The following is a 16827-nucleotide window of genomic DNA, read 5'->3' as shown; positions in this document are numbered from 1 at the left end:
CTGAGGTAAGCTATGGCGAAAAGACGTTCAAGTACCTATAGTGACAGTTCATGTTCTGAGGCCAGAAGGTGATGGATGGTTTTGATTAGTAAAACTAGCTCAAATAACAACAACGATAATGCCGTCACAACAGACAATGCTTTAGTATCTTTATCTTTACCAACTTTTTATTAAGCAGACTGAAGTGACATGCGTAAGATAAACCAAATCAGCGCATCAGATAAGTGCAGAGAAAGCTTTGGAATAATCTATTAAGCATCCAACCCCTTTCTGTTCCTCTTCTCCTGTTCTTGTTTTTTCTTATTTACCTCATGACTTTCTTCCTGTGTCTTCATCTCCTCCCCTCTGTCTTTTGTGTGAAGAAGTGGGTGGAGGTGTTCCATATTACTGAGCGCTACAGTATGTGTGAGTTTTGCTGTGCTCCATGCACCTCCGTGCACCACGGGGTGCTTGTTTACTCGCTTAATATGTCAAGACATGAGGAAAAAAACTGCAGACGTCTTTCCTACTGACAGATAACATCAAGGGAGTATCTGAGCCAAAGCGGCCCTGCTGTATGTCGATGTCCTTGTGAACGTAAGCTTCAATCATGGAAAATCAACAAGTACACCATCATTCAATTGCATGTGTTATAGAAGCCAAGATCTATTTCTGAGTTTTGGGACTCCAGCCAGAAATTAAAAGGCCCAAAAGGCTCTATTCTTTCCCTTTCTCCTTTTCCCACTCATTTACTTCTCTGCTGTTCTTCTGCCTCTCGTCTGGTTCAACTTGGCAGTGGTGCCATGTAAGTTGAAAGAGTTTTGTTAAATATTAATTACAGCTTTCATCGACTCAGTCAAATCTTTACTCATTTCACCACAACAAGGCACATTTCTGCCTCAGTAAAAAGCAAGGAGGGGAAAAAGGAGACAGCGCGAGGCGTATGTGTCCTTTGAGCAGCTATTAGACTGTCTGTTTGAAGCTAACTGAGAAATGGGCTCCTCTGGCAACGGCTGTTCACCCACCTATCAAATGTATGATGCATCACAAGCAGACGCATACAGGCACAGCTGCGTACAAAAGCTTCGCTCGGGGTGAATAAAGACACAAACCCCTGTAAATCAGCTTCTAACTCACAGTAATTACAAATTGTGAATATAAATGACCACAGCCAGGGGACTGTTTTTTTATTTTTCAACAGAGTCATAATTTAGAGAACAATCATCACACAGTGGTTTGAAGGTGGAAGGTACATGCAGATACTAGATACTCTCACGCACACGCCGCGCTCTGAGGGAAAATAAACTGATTAAAAAGATATGCACTCAATATTTGTTCTCAGACATTAAAAACAATAAAAACTGCAAGGTTTTTATGCTGTGAATAAATTGCTTTTTTTTTTTAATCAAAGCGATGCATCAGTAAATACTTAGATGAATGTCACTGGTGTCCTTTTGCTAGCGGTAAGCTGCCAGTTTGACAGTACAAGAAAAAGTCAGTAGGTGCTGTGATTGCACACTGTGTGTTTTTCACCTTTTTTCACAACTTAGTTAGAAGTTGTTAAATCTATACATATAGCATGTTATAGGTGGATTCTAAGCACCATAAGCTGCGATCACAACCACCTACATACATAGCAGGAACCATTATGAGTCTTTATGGAAAGATCATTCAGCGATAGGTATGCTGTGTTTCTCATTTATGTATGTGGGTTCTTTCTAAAGCACTTTCAGTTTTAAGGTTTTACATATCAGGACATAATAAAAATAATCTGGTCCTTAACAGGTCTTACAATGAATTTACTACGACCTGAACTATAAAATATTACATCATATATACATATTACACTATTATTTATTAAACAAAAACTAAGCAGAAATGGTGTATGCAAAATTTACACCAGTACAGGTTTCACGGCAATAAACTGAGTAAGTAGCAGCTAGGTTAATCTAATCAAAGGCACGTGATTAATTGAGTAACTGTGAGCACCTCTATAAAAGCAGGAGATGGTAGTTTGCTGATCTGGAGAATTAGGGTGTGTGTTACCACATAACTAAGGAGGAAAGACATCAGCAGTGACCATAGAAAATAAATTTTTGGTGCACATCAATCTAAGAAGAGCTGTAGGGCAATTTCCAAACAATTTGAAGTCCATCATCCTACAGATAGAAACAAGTGGAAGACATTCAAGACAGTTGCCAGTCTTCCCAGGAGTGGATTTCCAAGCAAATTCACCTCAAGCTCAGAAAGTTTCAAAGAGCCACATCTCAGACTCTGGACAAGAATGTTCTTTTTGGAAGGATTCCCAGTAGGAAGGGTAGTCGCTCTTAAAAAAAAGACACAAGGCAGCATAGCTTGGGTTTGGAAAGACCAAATGAGGTCAAATGAGATCAAAATAGAGATATTTGGTCATAAACCATAGGACCATATTTGGAAAAACCAATGCAGCATATCAGCAAAAACACCTCATACCAGCAGTGGAGGGGTGATGACACAGGTCCTGGACACTTTGTAGTCACTGAGTCAACCATAAACTTGTTTGTATACTAAAATATTCTAGAGTTAGATGTGAGGCCATCTGACAGAAAGCTGAAGTTTGGGCAAAATTGGGTAATGCAACAGAACATTGACCTGCACAGCAGCAAATCTACACCAGAGTGCCTGAAAAAGAAAAGAATCAGTGTTGCAACGGCCCAGGGAAAGTCCAGACTTCTACCTGACTGAAATGTTCTGGTGGGACCTTAAAAGAGCTGTGCATGAAAAAATATCCACCAACCTCAATTAACTGAAACAACACTGTAAAGTCAAGTTGGCCAAAATTTCTCAACAACAATGTGAGAGCCTGGTGTGCAACCATTTCAAGTTATTGCTGCTAAAAATGGTTCTACAAGCTAATGAATTGTTTGGTATATTTCTGCATTCTGGCTTAATATTTATTAAATCAATAACAACAATTAATATGTTGCAAGTTATTTTTTATCTGAGTGTATATTTAAAACCAGTTCAGGACGTTTAGATGAAATGATACTTGATCTAAATTAGGGGGAATAAGCTGCATTTCAGTAAAGTATTGGTCAGCAAGATACAGCAACAAACTATTTTTCCTCTCCAGAAATCACATTCATGCAGCTTTCTTCTGCTCTGTCTTGTTTTTTCCCTTTATTTAAATAAAAGATGCATGTGTTTTCACTATATAAAGTCATGTGCTGAAAAGAAATTAATTGGTGCTTTATACTTTATACAACTCGGCTCCAGTACCTGGTTATTCTCAAACAATTTCACAAGATAGAACTATATCGACAGGTGGTCCTACCTGAGAACCTTCACAGACATACGTCCTACCATTACAACTACAGAGCAAACACACTGAAATGCCTCCTTTCATTTCATTATCATATGGGTTTTTCTGTTTTGATGAGAGCACAGGATCCCATCCAGCTTCATCAGAGTGTAGCTGATGCTGCCAGGCTCTTGAATCCAAGCTCAAGTGTCAAAACATCCTTGTTTTTCACAATCTGTTCCTCCTGCAATCGGATTAATCCTGGGAGGCTATTGATGAAGCATATTTCATCATATGAAAGAATTGCCAGCAATTGTCTGACTAATGAGAATTTGGCTGAAAAATATATACTCCTATATATTATTTTGTTTGCAGAGACATTATAAGATGCTTCAAAATAACTGCCAAAAAACAGGGCCTCGAGGCATTTCAAGATACCTCAAACTACCTCAGATATTCAGGAACGCATGATGGGTGTTCTAAAATTCAGAGGTGTGGATATCTGTTTCTATGAAAGTCCATAACACCTTACCTTACCTGAGGCCATTCCGTAGGGGGTGATGTCGAAATTGTTGAGAAGTTACAATAACTCTCTTTAGCTAACTTTCGCACATACACCACTCAGCAAGCTTGTGGCAACACACAACTTACAGCCATAACAGGAGACTCAGGTAGAGGAAATGAGCACCAGTCCAGTGAAAAACCATGAAACCGTATTGTGTCAGTAACAGATCTTCAATGAGAATGCAGTCATAAAGGTGTATAATTACAGTATATATATGTGTGTTGGTTCATAGTGAAAAGCCATCTGTTCTACAGCTCCACCATTACCCGTTGCCTTGTAACGGTCATGAGACTTATTATTAAAGACGGCCAGCCTCCTTCTCAATTAGGACAGAACAGACACAACATGTGGCAGCATGAAATTCTCTGTGACACCACTATCTACCAGAGCCAACAAAGAGAAGGAGGGGGGGGGAGAGTAAGGTCTTGAATTTGTGAATAAAATATGATGGATAGGAACGGTAAGGAGTGGGAGGCAAGATGAGGAATGATCCCTGATTGTGCTTGTCTTATGAGGAGCATCCATCAGGAGTGACATCCGCACAAATAAAACCCCTTTTTTCCCCCTATATTCAATTATATAACGCGAGGCAGGTTTTACACACAAATACACACACCAAACCGTACACGCAAAATGTGCTCATGCCCAAGACATTCATACAGACACGTGCACGTTATCAGAATCTGATGTGACCTATATTTTGCCTCATTCTTGCAGGAGATTTGTTAATCTCTGAGGAATATTTATTGCACATTGGCAGGACTTTTATATGTAATACAAGCTGACAGTTTCACAAAATAAAAAAAGACTCAATAGAGATCCAAGTCACAGTCGAGGCAGGCATGCACACACTCGCGTGTAAATTACAGTTGGAGGTAAATTCAGCAATGCAGATTAGAGCTGGCTCAAAGGTTTGGGGACAGCAGAGAATTGGATTGTTTGCAGCCTCACCTGTTGGAAAGGAAAACGGGGACAGCTGAATCCTGGAGGATAGTTGGCTTGATGCGGCTGGGCTCCAAAATGCTGGAAGAAGGCAGACAATTAAACAAATAATTAGAAAAATACAAACAACAAACTGAAGCATGAAGAGAGAGCAAAAATGTAGGAAGAGGAAGGATCAAAGAACATGCCTTAGGATGTGAAAGAAGGAATCAGTGTTTAACAAGGTGTAAAGCCAAAAAAAAAAAAAGTCAATGAGGACTCGATCTGAGGTATTCTTTCACAGATAAACAGCCTCACCATGTTAGGCATGTTTGCCTTGGCAAAGCCAATAAATAAGTAAAGATGTGAGTTCAGAAAACTGTTGGTGTGTAATATTTCAGAGACACAATGAAACTGAGGTCAAATTTCTGTAATATTTTCAGGAAAACAATTTGTATGAATTGTTTTGGGGAGGGGTTTTTTTTTCCAATAAAGAAAGCTAACAAAACACCTACGCTGCAATATGTTAGAAATGTGAATGATGCCGAAAAGTACTATAACATTGTCAAAGCAGAACAGGGTACTTGCTGAACAGTTTCTTACTGTGATTAAAAGCCACCCTTTCTTCAGTGAGTATTTTTCTGAAATACTGTTTAAATGTGTAAATAAGGCATTACCTATTAACAATTGCACTTATTTGAATAGCAGATTTTTGGATATTGTCCACAAAATACACTACACTACACTAAAAAAATAATGTTTGTTTGCCCTGATAAACTTGCTGCAATAATTGTCAGTAAAACTGTAATTCAAAGGTTTATTGATTCAAATTATTGTCAGTTAAAGAAATTATGCTTGGTACTTTAACATTTCACATTGTAAATATGTAAAAAAAAAAATACCTGAAAAGTTTACATGTAATCAGACTACTTAAAGTCAGGATTTTGAGCATAAATACTTTAAGATAATTTTAACGGCCAAAAAAGGTCAATTTCATTATTATTTTTTTCAAAGTTGAATATATTTACATCATATAATTTCTGCAGTTGATTTCTAGGGAAAACATTGTTTTGCAGATTGTAACTATTAAATACGTACTAATTGGTACAAACACCCAATAGAAAGGTAGAAAAAAAATGAATATGAGTAATGTGTATTTTGGATATTTTGAATTTGCTAATCTGAAAGGAGGCCAGGAAGTAGAAGATTGCAAAATCCAGTGTGTTTTAAAAAATAATTCGAATCATACTTTATAAGACATGAACCAAAATAAGCAGTGTATCCAAATGTTGTGCGTTTCTTCCTTGGAATTGCACCATAATAATGACAGTCCCTTTGAACTCGCAGGCTGGGGCAAACTTTTTTCAGAGTTGAGGCTAAAGAAGAAGGTTCATCAATATTGAATACACATTAGTAGCTGCTTGACAACATAGTCAAGTCGAAGGCTCGTGTTGTGCTTGTGCACTGTGGTGTGCTGCCCTCCTTTGCACTTTTTTTCACTCTGTGTGTGCGTGTGCGTGTGTGTGTGTGTGTGTCTGTCCTCCCTTGAGGAAAGAGGAGACAGAAGGAGTAACATTACTCAACTGTACAAGACAACTCATTACATGACTGTAAGAGCAATAAGTTTCCTGACAAGTGATTATGTGCCTAAATGCTTGCTTGGAACACAAACTAACAGAACAAGCCTGGACTTGTTAGTTTGTACTCCATTTGATAAAATACAAGAATAAACAATATAAACCACATTTTGGAGCTGTTTAAATGTTACGTACAGTTTTGTGTCATTGGTAAAAAATTATGCGAGGTTCAAGCATCAGTGATTATTGCTTTTCCATGCCTGTGTTATCGCACAATTATAATTTAAAAAAGAAAAAAAGTGCCAAGTTCAGTTATTCTTATTAAATAATATTTTTCATTAATCAAGTTTTATTACATATTTTGCTGGACTCTAAATCACATTAATCACATAGTCACTTTTCCACCGCGTAGATGAACAAATTAGCTAATTAGAGGAGAGATCCAGTTGACAATTGCAGTCAAGAGGTAATTTATCATGACGTAAAGCCGTGCAATAATGATAAAACTAATAATAATGCTTTGTCATTTGCATTTTGGCTGGGGAATACAACGCAGGGTGCTTGTGCATTGTTCTGCCCTCCATTTGATAATGGGAGGTGGAGGGGGTGATCCAAAAACAGAATGCAGACCAGAGAGCGAGATCTAAAAGCTTAAAACTTTATATGCAGTGTGACCCCTTGGCTTCACTTTTTTGACTCTAGGCACTGGGACACTTTAGTGTCAGGTTTCAGCATATAAGGGTAGTTAATAGACTTTTGTACTGCTCACTCAATGCCAGACAACATAAAACTGTAGCCAAAGCATTATCTGCTACATTGAAAGCTGACGCACGAGTCGAGCAAATATCTCCAGCATTTGGGACAATGAGATACATTTTGGCTTCAGGGCTCTCAATGATGCACTTTTTATGGCCGATGGCTATCATCATTTCCCTTCACTTGGAAGTGCCATCTGCAGCCTTTCACTCCTCCTGATTTTCCATCATGTTGTTTGATGTCACAGATTCCTCCATGACTAATGGAGAAAACCCAGTGGCAGACGGTGCAGTCGGCCCTGTACACATTCTCACTGATGCGTCTGAGCGACTGCTAATCATATTCCCATATCCTTCTGTAGTTCTGCAATTTCTGCAACCTCCTCCGAGTAAATCAAGGGTTAGCATGACAGGTGACACGGAGCATGGTTCACACTGTCTGGACCCAGAACCATCTGTGTCTCTCGTGACCTACAGCCAATCAGTGGAGCTCTTAAAAGTTGAGGCGTCTTCTGCTCAACTGCTCAAGAGAAAACAGTTCCAAGCATCCTGTATTCTTTAAAAGCTTTACTGTTTACCTGTTAGGGCACATATAACAATGTGTGGAACCTTGTTTTGGTGCCCACATATTATATTTTTCAGCCTTTCAACTTAAGCTCTGTGAAGTCTAAGATCCCATTGAAGCATCCCTAACAATTACAAATTCTGTTAAATCCAGAAATGAATTTAAAATCCTTCTACTTACATAGAAGGTCTTGAATAATCAGGCCCCATCTTATCTTGAAGACCTCATAATACCCTATAACTCAAATAGAGCACTTTGCTCTTAAACTGCAGGGTTCCTAAGGTGTTTAAAGGTAAAACAGGAGGCAGAGCCTTCAGTTATCAGGCCCCTCTTCTGTGGAACCAGCTCCCAGTTCGGGTGGATCAGGAGGCCCTAAAGCCTTCTTTAGGTGTGCAGCAATAGGCCTAGGCTACTGTAGGGTTCCCGTGATGCAGTGTTTCTTCTACACCCACCTCTTTTCACTCTCTGTATGTTTATGCAACACTCTGCATTTAATCATTAGTTATTATTAGGCCATATGTCATTTGCAAGATTTGGGAAATCAGTATTACATTAAAAAGAGAACTTTTTAAAAGCAGATGAAAGCAGTCTTGTAAAGATTTAAGTCTCAAAACTTTTGTCTGTCCAAACTAAAACTAAAAATCTAAAACTAAGGAAAGTGCCTCTATCTTTTATTTTATTTTATTTAAAACTGTTCAAAAACACTTTCAGTTAATTTTAGTTAACTAAAATGTTTTTTCACATGTAGTTTTTGTTGAGTTTTAGTTTACTATATTTACCTTGCAGATAACATAGAGGCTGTTTTGAGCACATATGCATACAAACTTGCATTAAAATTTTGATTTGACCTCACAATTTGCTATTACCAAAACACACTCAGATTATTATATTTTTTCAATCTAGTGCTTACCTTACTGCAGGGTGATTAGGACACTTAAACTTTACTAATCTCACAAATGTTCAGAGGTAGTAATCATACCACTCTGATCAAATGGACATGCCGCTAAACACACTAAACACTAATGTAATTCGTGGATCTTCAGGGTCAAACTTCTAATCATATTCCTTGTCCTTCATTTTGCACTTTGCCTTTCCGTCTTTTTCTGCATTAAGGATATCAAACATACACTCGCACACACCGATACGAACACGTAGACATGAAGACGGAAAAGGCCACCAGCCGGAGGATAACAACGGACCAGTGTAGCCTAGCAACAGCTTCGAGACGGGCTTGTTAGGTGGACAAAGACAGAAGAGCGCGAGAGCGAAAACTTCAGCCTACGTTTCTGCCACTCACACACCACACAGGCTGAGGAGTGCCGAGGCCATCCCTCCTTCTCCTCCTCTCACTGCTCCCCAAATGTGCCGTGTTTCTGAAAATCCTACATTTTCAACAGCCAATCCATCAGGCTGCTAAATGGAACAATTTGGCCACTTGTTTCTTTTTGTGTGTCTGCCAAAAGTGGAACATTTTTAACTGTCAGTTTGTGATTCTGTTTTGTTTTTCATTCTTAAGTTGGATGCCGTGGCACCCAAATACTAGCCTAGGTATGCCAACTCCCTAGTGCAATGAGAGGAGCTTAACTTAATTGCTCTGTCTTTGAGGTAGTATCTAATGGATCATGAATTCGATTCTTGAGACAGAAAAGGGTTAAATCAATGCTTAGCAGTGGCTCGAGTGACCTATTGAGAGGCTGAGAGTTTGAAACACTTCATATTGCAGGCATATATACATATACATATATATATATCTATATAGATATAGATATAGATATATATGCAGGACCATGGTTCTAGCTAAGTAACCTTGAGGTTTTCAGAAAGTAGTTAGTATCATCCACTTACAGAATATTCTCATCCATACAGTCTACCAAGGGGAAGCATCAAGGATGAAGAGATAAAACAAGGTCTTTTTAGATATTCCTTTCCAGATTCTAGCCTTTCTTTCTGTCCTGTGAAACTTTTATAGCAGAATATTTAGGTTATGGAGAGCATCAGAAGGAGAACTGGCACATGAGTTAGACCCTCTACATGTCTGAGAGCAAAACACTGACAAAGACAGAGAGAAAGATTTGAAGACATGTCAGTGTCTAAGATAGCACTGATAACTTTTTCACATCATCTATAAACATTTACTTAAATCTCAGCATCAGCTGTTTTGCTGCCAAAAATAAAACTTTCATAATGTCTCTCTCCATCAGCATCACACATTTTACAGTTTCTCCATCTCCAGTCTCTCTCCCTTGCCCAGGCTCGTCGCCTTGCAGTTCATTTCTCAGCAGACATCAAGAGACCTTCACATTGCCACTTCCACCCAGGGGGAATGTGCATTGCAGCTTTAGTAATTATCCTGCTGGATTGGTAGTGCTTAGGCCAAAGGGGCAAACCTTAGAGTGCAGCAAGCCTTGCTGTCACTGTCACCATCGCACACGCTAAAAGAAAGTGCAACCCAAATTTAAATAGGTCAGAGACTAAAAAGGGCAGAGTGAGAAAGAGGTGAAGATATAAAAATGTGGTGTTCTGTTTTTAATAGAGAGAAACTTTTTTTCTTCTCGCTTTACTCACACCGCTAACTCTTGTCTGAATCAAGAGAAAAGGAAGATTGAGGAGTCTTGGGTGTCTTAGAAAGGTGCTGCCAAAACAGCTTCATGCCCAAACAGCTTCATGGATGGAGGATCTATCCATTAAGGCATATGCGTTCATGGTGTTCAATGATGATGCCGGAGGGTGCTGACATGCTAAAAATCACCCATAGGTGTTTAGCCGGGCTGAGATCTAGGTCCTTTTTCTTCAGTGCAATGTTTTAAAGATCCAAAATTCACCAAAATAAAAGAATGGGTGACCTCATTCAGACAGTCACTAGCAGCATGGACCTTCATTTCAGGTAAAACAGGCTCTCCTGGACATTCCTGCTGTATGCATCATATCACCAGCTGTCTAAAAGTAATTACTCAGGATACGCCAAAGGATCACAACAGTCACATAATATTGTCTAGTCATTTTCTTTATATCACCGGTGCTTCAGTCACAGTGGCTCCTCCGGGAGGAATGGAGCAGCAAGAGTGACAGTCGTGACCGAATGTGATGCTTCTGTCAGGTAAGTGCACAACTTGCTGTATTCGGTTTGAACAACACTAGTCTGTCAGAACCCGCCCACTCTGCAAGTATATAGTGAAAGTAGGTGTAAAAACAGATGTAGCTGAAATGATAACAGCTTTTTTCCTTAGGTATGAGATACTTCAGCATGACAAAGGTGGGATGATAAAGTCATTGCCTGTGTTTTTTCTATCTCTTAGGTAATGCTGTAAGCTGGCAACATTATTGGACTGAGAGCTGTGTTTAACCATAGACTGTATTTAAAAGATGGACAGGCCCACTGTGATGTCACTATTTCATTTCTTGAAGCCAACTTTGAGACAGACATTGCATATTCATATTGCCCAAATACTTTATCTCGTTTTTGTTTACAAAGTTAACACAATGCTGTATTCAGTAAGACTCAAAATTAGCGACTGAGATCATAATGTCAAAAAAAGAGTTTACTGAGGTTACAGGTGAACAAAGCCAAGGGCCCCAACGACTTCTACACAGACCAGTTTCTTTTTTTTGTAACCTGCTACTCGCCACTGGAAAAGAATGCCAGTTTAAGGCACTTCGCCATAACCTTCATTATTTATACTTTAATCAAATCTCTCCCTCGACTATTTTAATCTGAACTCTGAGCACACTTAAAAATACTGTTTAAAAAAAGCGTAATCACACATGTACAACCCCTACAACTCTTCACTTGAACACAAATAAAACATATTAAATATATGTAGAGAAGTAACTGTTTAGCACTCTCACCTGATAGCCAGGAGGGTTGCAAACTAAGTGGATTTGGTTGCAGGGGTGAAATCAGCACTGTTTCAAGGTTATCGCCTTCTGATTTGATCCTGGGTGGAAAACTGTTGCTTTCTTGTTGATTTTTTGAGTGACACCATATTCAGCTGTAAAAGGAAAAAAAGGAAGAAGAACTAGTTAAGATTGAGAACGCTGGAAACTTCTATACTGAACCTACAGTTTTTACATTAGTGAATCCCAGGGAAATTATAATATTTTTAAGGATACATAAATTTCAAATAAGATATATGTCCCACCATGTATAGCTACCCTTTGGGGCTCTTACTTTGATAGTACAAAAGTAGCATCAATAATATAAATTTTTATCAGTCAAACACTATTTACAGACTTTTAGCTAAAGCATGAAAACTGTTGATTTTTCAGCTCCACTGCCTTGCAAAGTTTCTGCAGTGGTTACATCACTCTGTCGTTTAAACATCTTGTTAATTCGTCTTCTGCTGCAACACATCCAGACAGGCGTGCCAAAAATTATAATTTATACAGAAAACAACTGCGTGTGCTCCTCTACATTTAAACTATAAGTACAAACACACAGAATCACAGAAGCAGCTTCTCTGGAGAGGAAGCTGGCTGAAACATTCAATTTAGTTGCTGATATACCCAGATTTTCTTTTTCTTTTCAGGGAAATTTAGAAACATAATTTCATTGACCACATGTGCAGATACATGCCTAATCTAAATCATAATTTCATCAAGACAAGTTTGATAATTAATCAAATTTAAAAGCAAAGTTTTAACATATTCCAGTCATACATACGAATTTGATCCTCTTAAAATCACATCTGACTTGCAGAATTTGATCTGAGGCAGAAAACAGATGGATTAATGAAATTTCTGTTCAATATCTGCTCTGGAACCAGAAAGACACGTGCATGTTGTTAAAACGCCACTTTGTTATTTATATCGATATCAGACCACCTCGGTGCCAGAGACCTGCCAGCGTTCAACGTTGAGCTTGATAAAAGGCACAGATTAATTGATGTCACAAACAGTAACAATGGTGCAAGATGGAGCAGCAGCCATTTCAACTTCAGCCTCATTTGCATCCAGTAATTATGCCAAAATATCACAATTAATTTGACAATGATATATGGATGTATGAAAACTCTGAACACTTGATCTTTGAGGTGCAGCAGAGTAAAGGACAAAATGGCATTCTGTAGCATTTAGCATCGAGAGCACTGCAAAATAAGGGATCGGGAATGATCATGATGAATTCTTCATGTGGGCCCACAGTGAAACGTAATATCTGATGCCCTCTGAATTTGTCATCCAACACATATATATGCACACACACACAACACACACACACACAAGCACACATTACCTGCAGATGCCAAGATATAAGTTTACCTTTGGCTTTGTTAATGGTAACTATCTGCTGAAAGGTACAAGGTCTGGCTTTCTCCTGAGGGGCAGCTGCTTGCTTCATGCCTGCCTTGGCAGCGTTAGCCCAGGACCTGGCACTGACACCCACGCCATCTGCACCTGCAACTGCAATATGAACAGCAAGGGAACGTGGATTACTGCTATGGGCATTTTGCATGCACTGTGTCCTGTCTGGCCTGTGCCATAGGTAAGCCTAAAAAGAACTGTGTTCTTCTCAGCTGCAAAAAAAACACATTTTCTGCAGTCTCCCCCTCTGGGGATCGACAAAGTGCTATTGAATCAACAGGGCCATGCTATCAGAGAGTATATTCTATCATATCAGCGCTGGCTGCGAACTGCTGGAGGAGGGCTAGCAGTGTGTATATCACATATGCACATTTACTGAGCAAAGCAGAGCCGCCTTCAGTTACAGCTGTGCACCTGTTAAGAAGCCGAGGGGAAATCAAACAAGACCAAATAGATTATACTGTTCCATACGATATATAAATATAGCTGGAATAGGAAAGGAACGACTCCTCCAGCGCAAAGTTCATGGAGGTACTGTATCCAAGTATATACAAGGCATACTCTCTACTTAAAATTAACATGTACTTATACATGTGTACTTATATCTGTGCTCTGTTCTGCACCAACAGGAAGGCTCACCGTGTAATTCACTTTGCCACTGCAAAATAATCCCCTCATTATAAGAACATTTTCCCACTGAGTCATCCAAGTGAGCAAGTACTTCTCAGCAACAGCAATGCAGAATCACAGTGTGTTAACACCTACACAGAGACATGTTTGCAATGTTTGCAAGCGCGGATGTGTCTGTGAGTTCGTGCGCACATCTGGGTGTTTGTTGAGGATTAAAGGTGGCAAAGCGCTGCCCTGTGATTGGTAAAGTTGCTTTGATGTTTTCGTCTGGCTATTTTTCTATCAGTAGGTAAGTAGAATTCAAGGACAGAAAACAAAGTAGTAAAGCCACCTGCTTCATGGCAGAAACAAAAGAGCTCCGTTAAATGGGCTTCAAAAATAACTGAGGAGAAAAAAAATGTAGCAGCCTGAGAGCTGGACTCTTGTATCTTCGACGAGCTAGAGTTTTTGCCTGGGACAAGCTGCTGCTGCTCCTCCTCTCCTGTCTTTAATTACCCAAGTACGAAGGTGTCTCTAATATTAATAATCCATTGTCAGACAGAGATAATGTGAGAGTATTTTTAGCTCCAGAAAGCTTTAAGAGTGGCATAAAGTTATATTTGTCAGCACCAGATCAGCCTGATAGAAGGAGAGGCGTGTTAGCGGCATAGAGACACATGGCAGATTTATTACCTCTAGGCGGCGGCTGCTTGTTGGCCTTCCGTTGCTCACAGCTGATGGTGGAAGAGTTGCGATGGCTGACCGTGCCAAATGTTTGAAGGTCCAGAGCAGATTTCTGATCTCCTGCACAGATGGAGGAGACCTCGTGGGGCGAATTTTCCAATCTCCTCTCATGGGAACCCCTAGAGCTTTGGCAGTGGCTTGGAGCAGGAGTGAGAACTCCTTTCCCCTTTGAAACGTTGGTCTTGGGATTCCTGTGACGCAATTCACCAAGCGCTAAAGGGTTCTTTGGGGGCTGGAGGGCTGGGAAGTCGGCCAAGAGGTCATAAGCCTCGTTCTGCACTGGGACTGCTGGTGGTGCTTTGGTTTTTGAGTTTGCCTCAGGTGCTTCTGGTTTGCCTTGGATGGAAGCCTGCACAGGGTCATTCACGCCACTTGCCAAAGTGACAGTGGGTATGTCATGTGGGTGGAATGAAAGGGGAATCTCCCACTGGCCTTTTATCTTCCCCAAGGCTGGCGGCCCTGTGAGAGATAGCGGGATGCCAGCGTTGATGGTGGTGAGAGCAGGAAAGTCTTCATCAGCTGTAAAAAAGGAATCCTGCTCATTGTCGCAGCTCAGCTCAACAGACGAGCTTGGAATTTCCTTTTTCTTCACCTCTTTTGCACTAACCACTGAGTCATTATTGCTGTTGTCATTGGCACAACTTCGCACCCCAGGTAGACTAACAGCATCACTATCATCACTAGAGTAGCTTTCTGAGCCCCTACTTGCATTCTGCTCTTTCTCGCTTCCACATTCATCCCCGGGTAGTTTAAAAGGGTGTAGAGAATCTTCTCTGTCTGGCAGGTGTTGGGTGTGGCCTTCAAAGCAGACAGGATTTGTCACCAGATGTTGAGGTGCAGGTACAGAGCTCTGTGTGCCTGCTCTGCTGGATTGAGAGACCTGCATCTTCTGAAGAGAGTTTTCAACACTCCTTTGTTTGTCTTGCACATCCCTCTCCCGACAGGACTGCGAATTCAAAAACAATGGAAAATACTGCTTGCATTAATTAGCGAGTTTTAGGCGAATACGGATAATGCTATTTTTATTCATGCTGAGAAAAGCAGATGTTATTAGATTTGATTAAAAAACCCTCACCGAGTTTCTGTTTCCACCCGCCTCTTCCTTAATTTGCCTCATCTCCACTTCCAGCACAGGGCTCAGCACCCTTGCGGGCTTGGATAGGCCGTGATGTCTGCGGCCCAAGAGATAAGGGCAAGGAAGGGTGAAGTCAGTGTGGTATTGCTTCTTGTCCTCCTCATAGTGCGTGTAATCATCTGTGTCTTCCTGCTGCTTCTCAGCCCTGGACAGGAAGAGAAACACAGACACGTAGGGCGTGTGTGTGTGGCAGGGTTAAACAGATTTTTTGCATGTAACAGGCTATCACAGGATAATTACCGCCACTTCAAGGTTAGCCAGCTCATGTCGTCTTGTATGCACCTTCTTTTTCGCCCCCGTGAAAAAAATGAGAAAGTGTGATAGCGATGTCACTTAGTTTCCCGTGCATCGTGTATTAGGCATGCTTTTTGAAGGCGTTTATAAATGAAATGACATTCATTTTCATACTAAATCACTGTGGTGATCATGCATAAAGAAAAGGTGACTTGTATCACGAACATGCCAAAATGGGCTTAATTGGAGATACTGTCAGATTTTCTGCTTTCTGACATCGCATTTTAAGATGCAATAATACACCTCCAGGTGAAATAGGATGTTTTTTGGGGGGGGGGTTTACCCTGCATAAGATCCTTCTAACCTCACTGCCCTCACCAACAGGTAAACCAGTTTCCCTAGAAAATAAGGAATCACAGAGTCCATGGCTCCAACCTGTATGTATGATGCATCACCCGCTTCAAAGCATGACTTTTTAATGAGGCTACTCTTTAGTCACCAGCCTGTCGACTGTCGAGCTGCGATGCGGAACAGACGGTCCGGTGAGACCTGGGATGCTTATGATAACGGAGACGTCATGGTAGCTCTGGGCGGAGGGTGAGCAGATGGTGTACATTAACATTATACAGTGGGTTTATGACCGCACAGCAGCCCGACTGATCTCCAATGAAGTCTTGGGATCTTGGTTATAAGTTATAAAGAGGCTACAACTCCACATCCATCCAGTTAATCCATTTATTTTCCCATAACCCTATCTGTTTTAGGCAAAAAAAAAAATGTTATGATTTCTAATATGAGCCTGTGGGCCATTTTAATTAAATAAAATACACAAAATATAAATAGAAACTTTAGACTGGCCTGTAGGTTTAGACAGTCAATCATAATTTTGCTTTTTGATTAGTCTAGGTTAAAATAAACTACCAAAAATAGACACTTTACCCCCATGTTAACTCTAGCCTTTGACTGATGTTGCCACGGTAACAATCAATGACACTTGTTTTGAGCTAAGGTATTCAATAAAAGACGGGGAAAAAACGTGGCTCATAAATTCTGGTTCACTAACATTGCTGTGGAGAGAGACCACTAAAATGCCAAAGAGTTTTTAGGAGACAGTAGTAACCTACTGGAAACATACAGCAGTGAGGACAGTGCCAGGCCTTTCCAG

General features: G+C 40.2%; 1 protein-coding gene across 4 annotated transcripts in view; it reads right to left on the bottom strand.

Annotated features, from left to right (window-relative positions):
- Nucleotides 1–16827, bottom strand: part of LOC100709710 (uncharacterized) — a 32355-nt gene that overhangs the window by 13295 nt on the left and 2233 nt on the right. Inside the window, exons 1-7 of one of the 4 annotated variants that reach the window (XM_005453872.4) lie at nucleotides 16798–16810; nucleotides 15669–15710; nucleotides 15369–15573; nucleotides 14243–15266; nucleotides 12899–13039; nucleotides 11489–11631; nucleotides 4776–4847 (exon numbers count right to left, since the gene is read on the bottom strand). In XM_005453872.4, coding sequence (XP_005453929.1) covers nucleotides 11540–11631; nucleotides 12899–13039; nucleotides 14243–15266; nucleotides 15369–15573; nucleotides 15669–15694 — 1488 coding nt within the window. In that variant the 5' untranslated portion in view covers nucleotides 15695–15710; nucleotides 16798–16810 and the 3' untranslated portion in view covers nucleotides 4776–4847; nucleotides 11489–11539. Of the gene's footprint in view, nucleotides 1–4775; nucleotides 4848–10636; nucleotides 10801–11488; nucleotides 11632–12898; nucleotides 13040–14242; nucleotides 15267–15368; nucleotides 15574–15668; nucleotides 15711–16797; nucleotides 16811–16827 lie in introns of those variants that run through there. The other 3 variants (XM_025902310.1, XM_025902312.1, XM_025902311.1) reach the window with 3 other exon arrangements.

Source organism: Oreochromis niloticus, linkage group LG22, assembly GCF_001858045.2.
Source record: "Oreochromis niloticus isolate F11D_XX linkage group LG22, O_niloticus_UMD_NMBU, whole genome shotgun sequence".
Classification (NCBI taxonomy): Eukaryota; Metazoa; Chordata; class Actinopteri; order Cichliformes; family Cichlidae; genus Oreochromis; species Oreochromis niloticus.
This window is presented reverse-complemented; position numbering and strand designations above follow the sequence as displayed.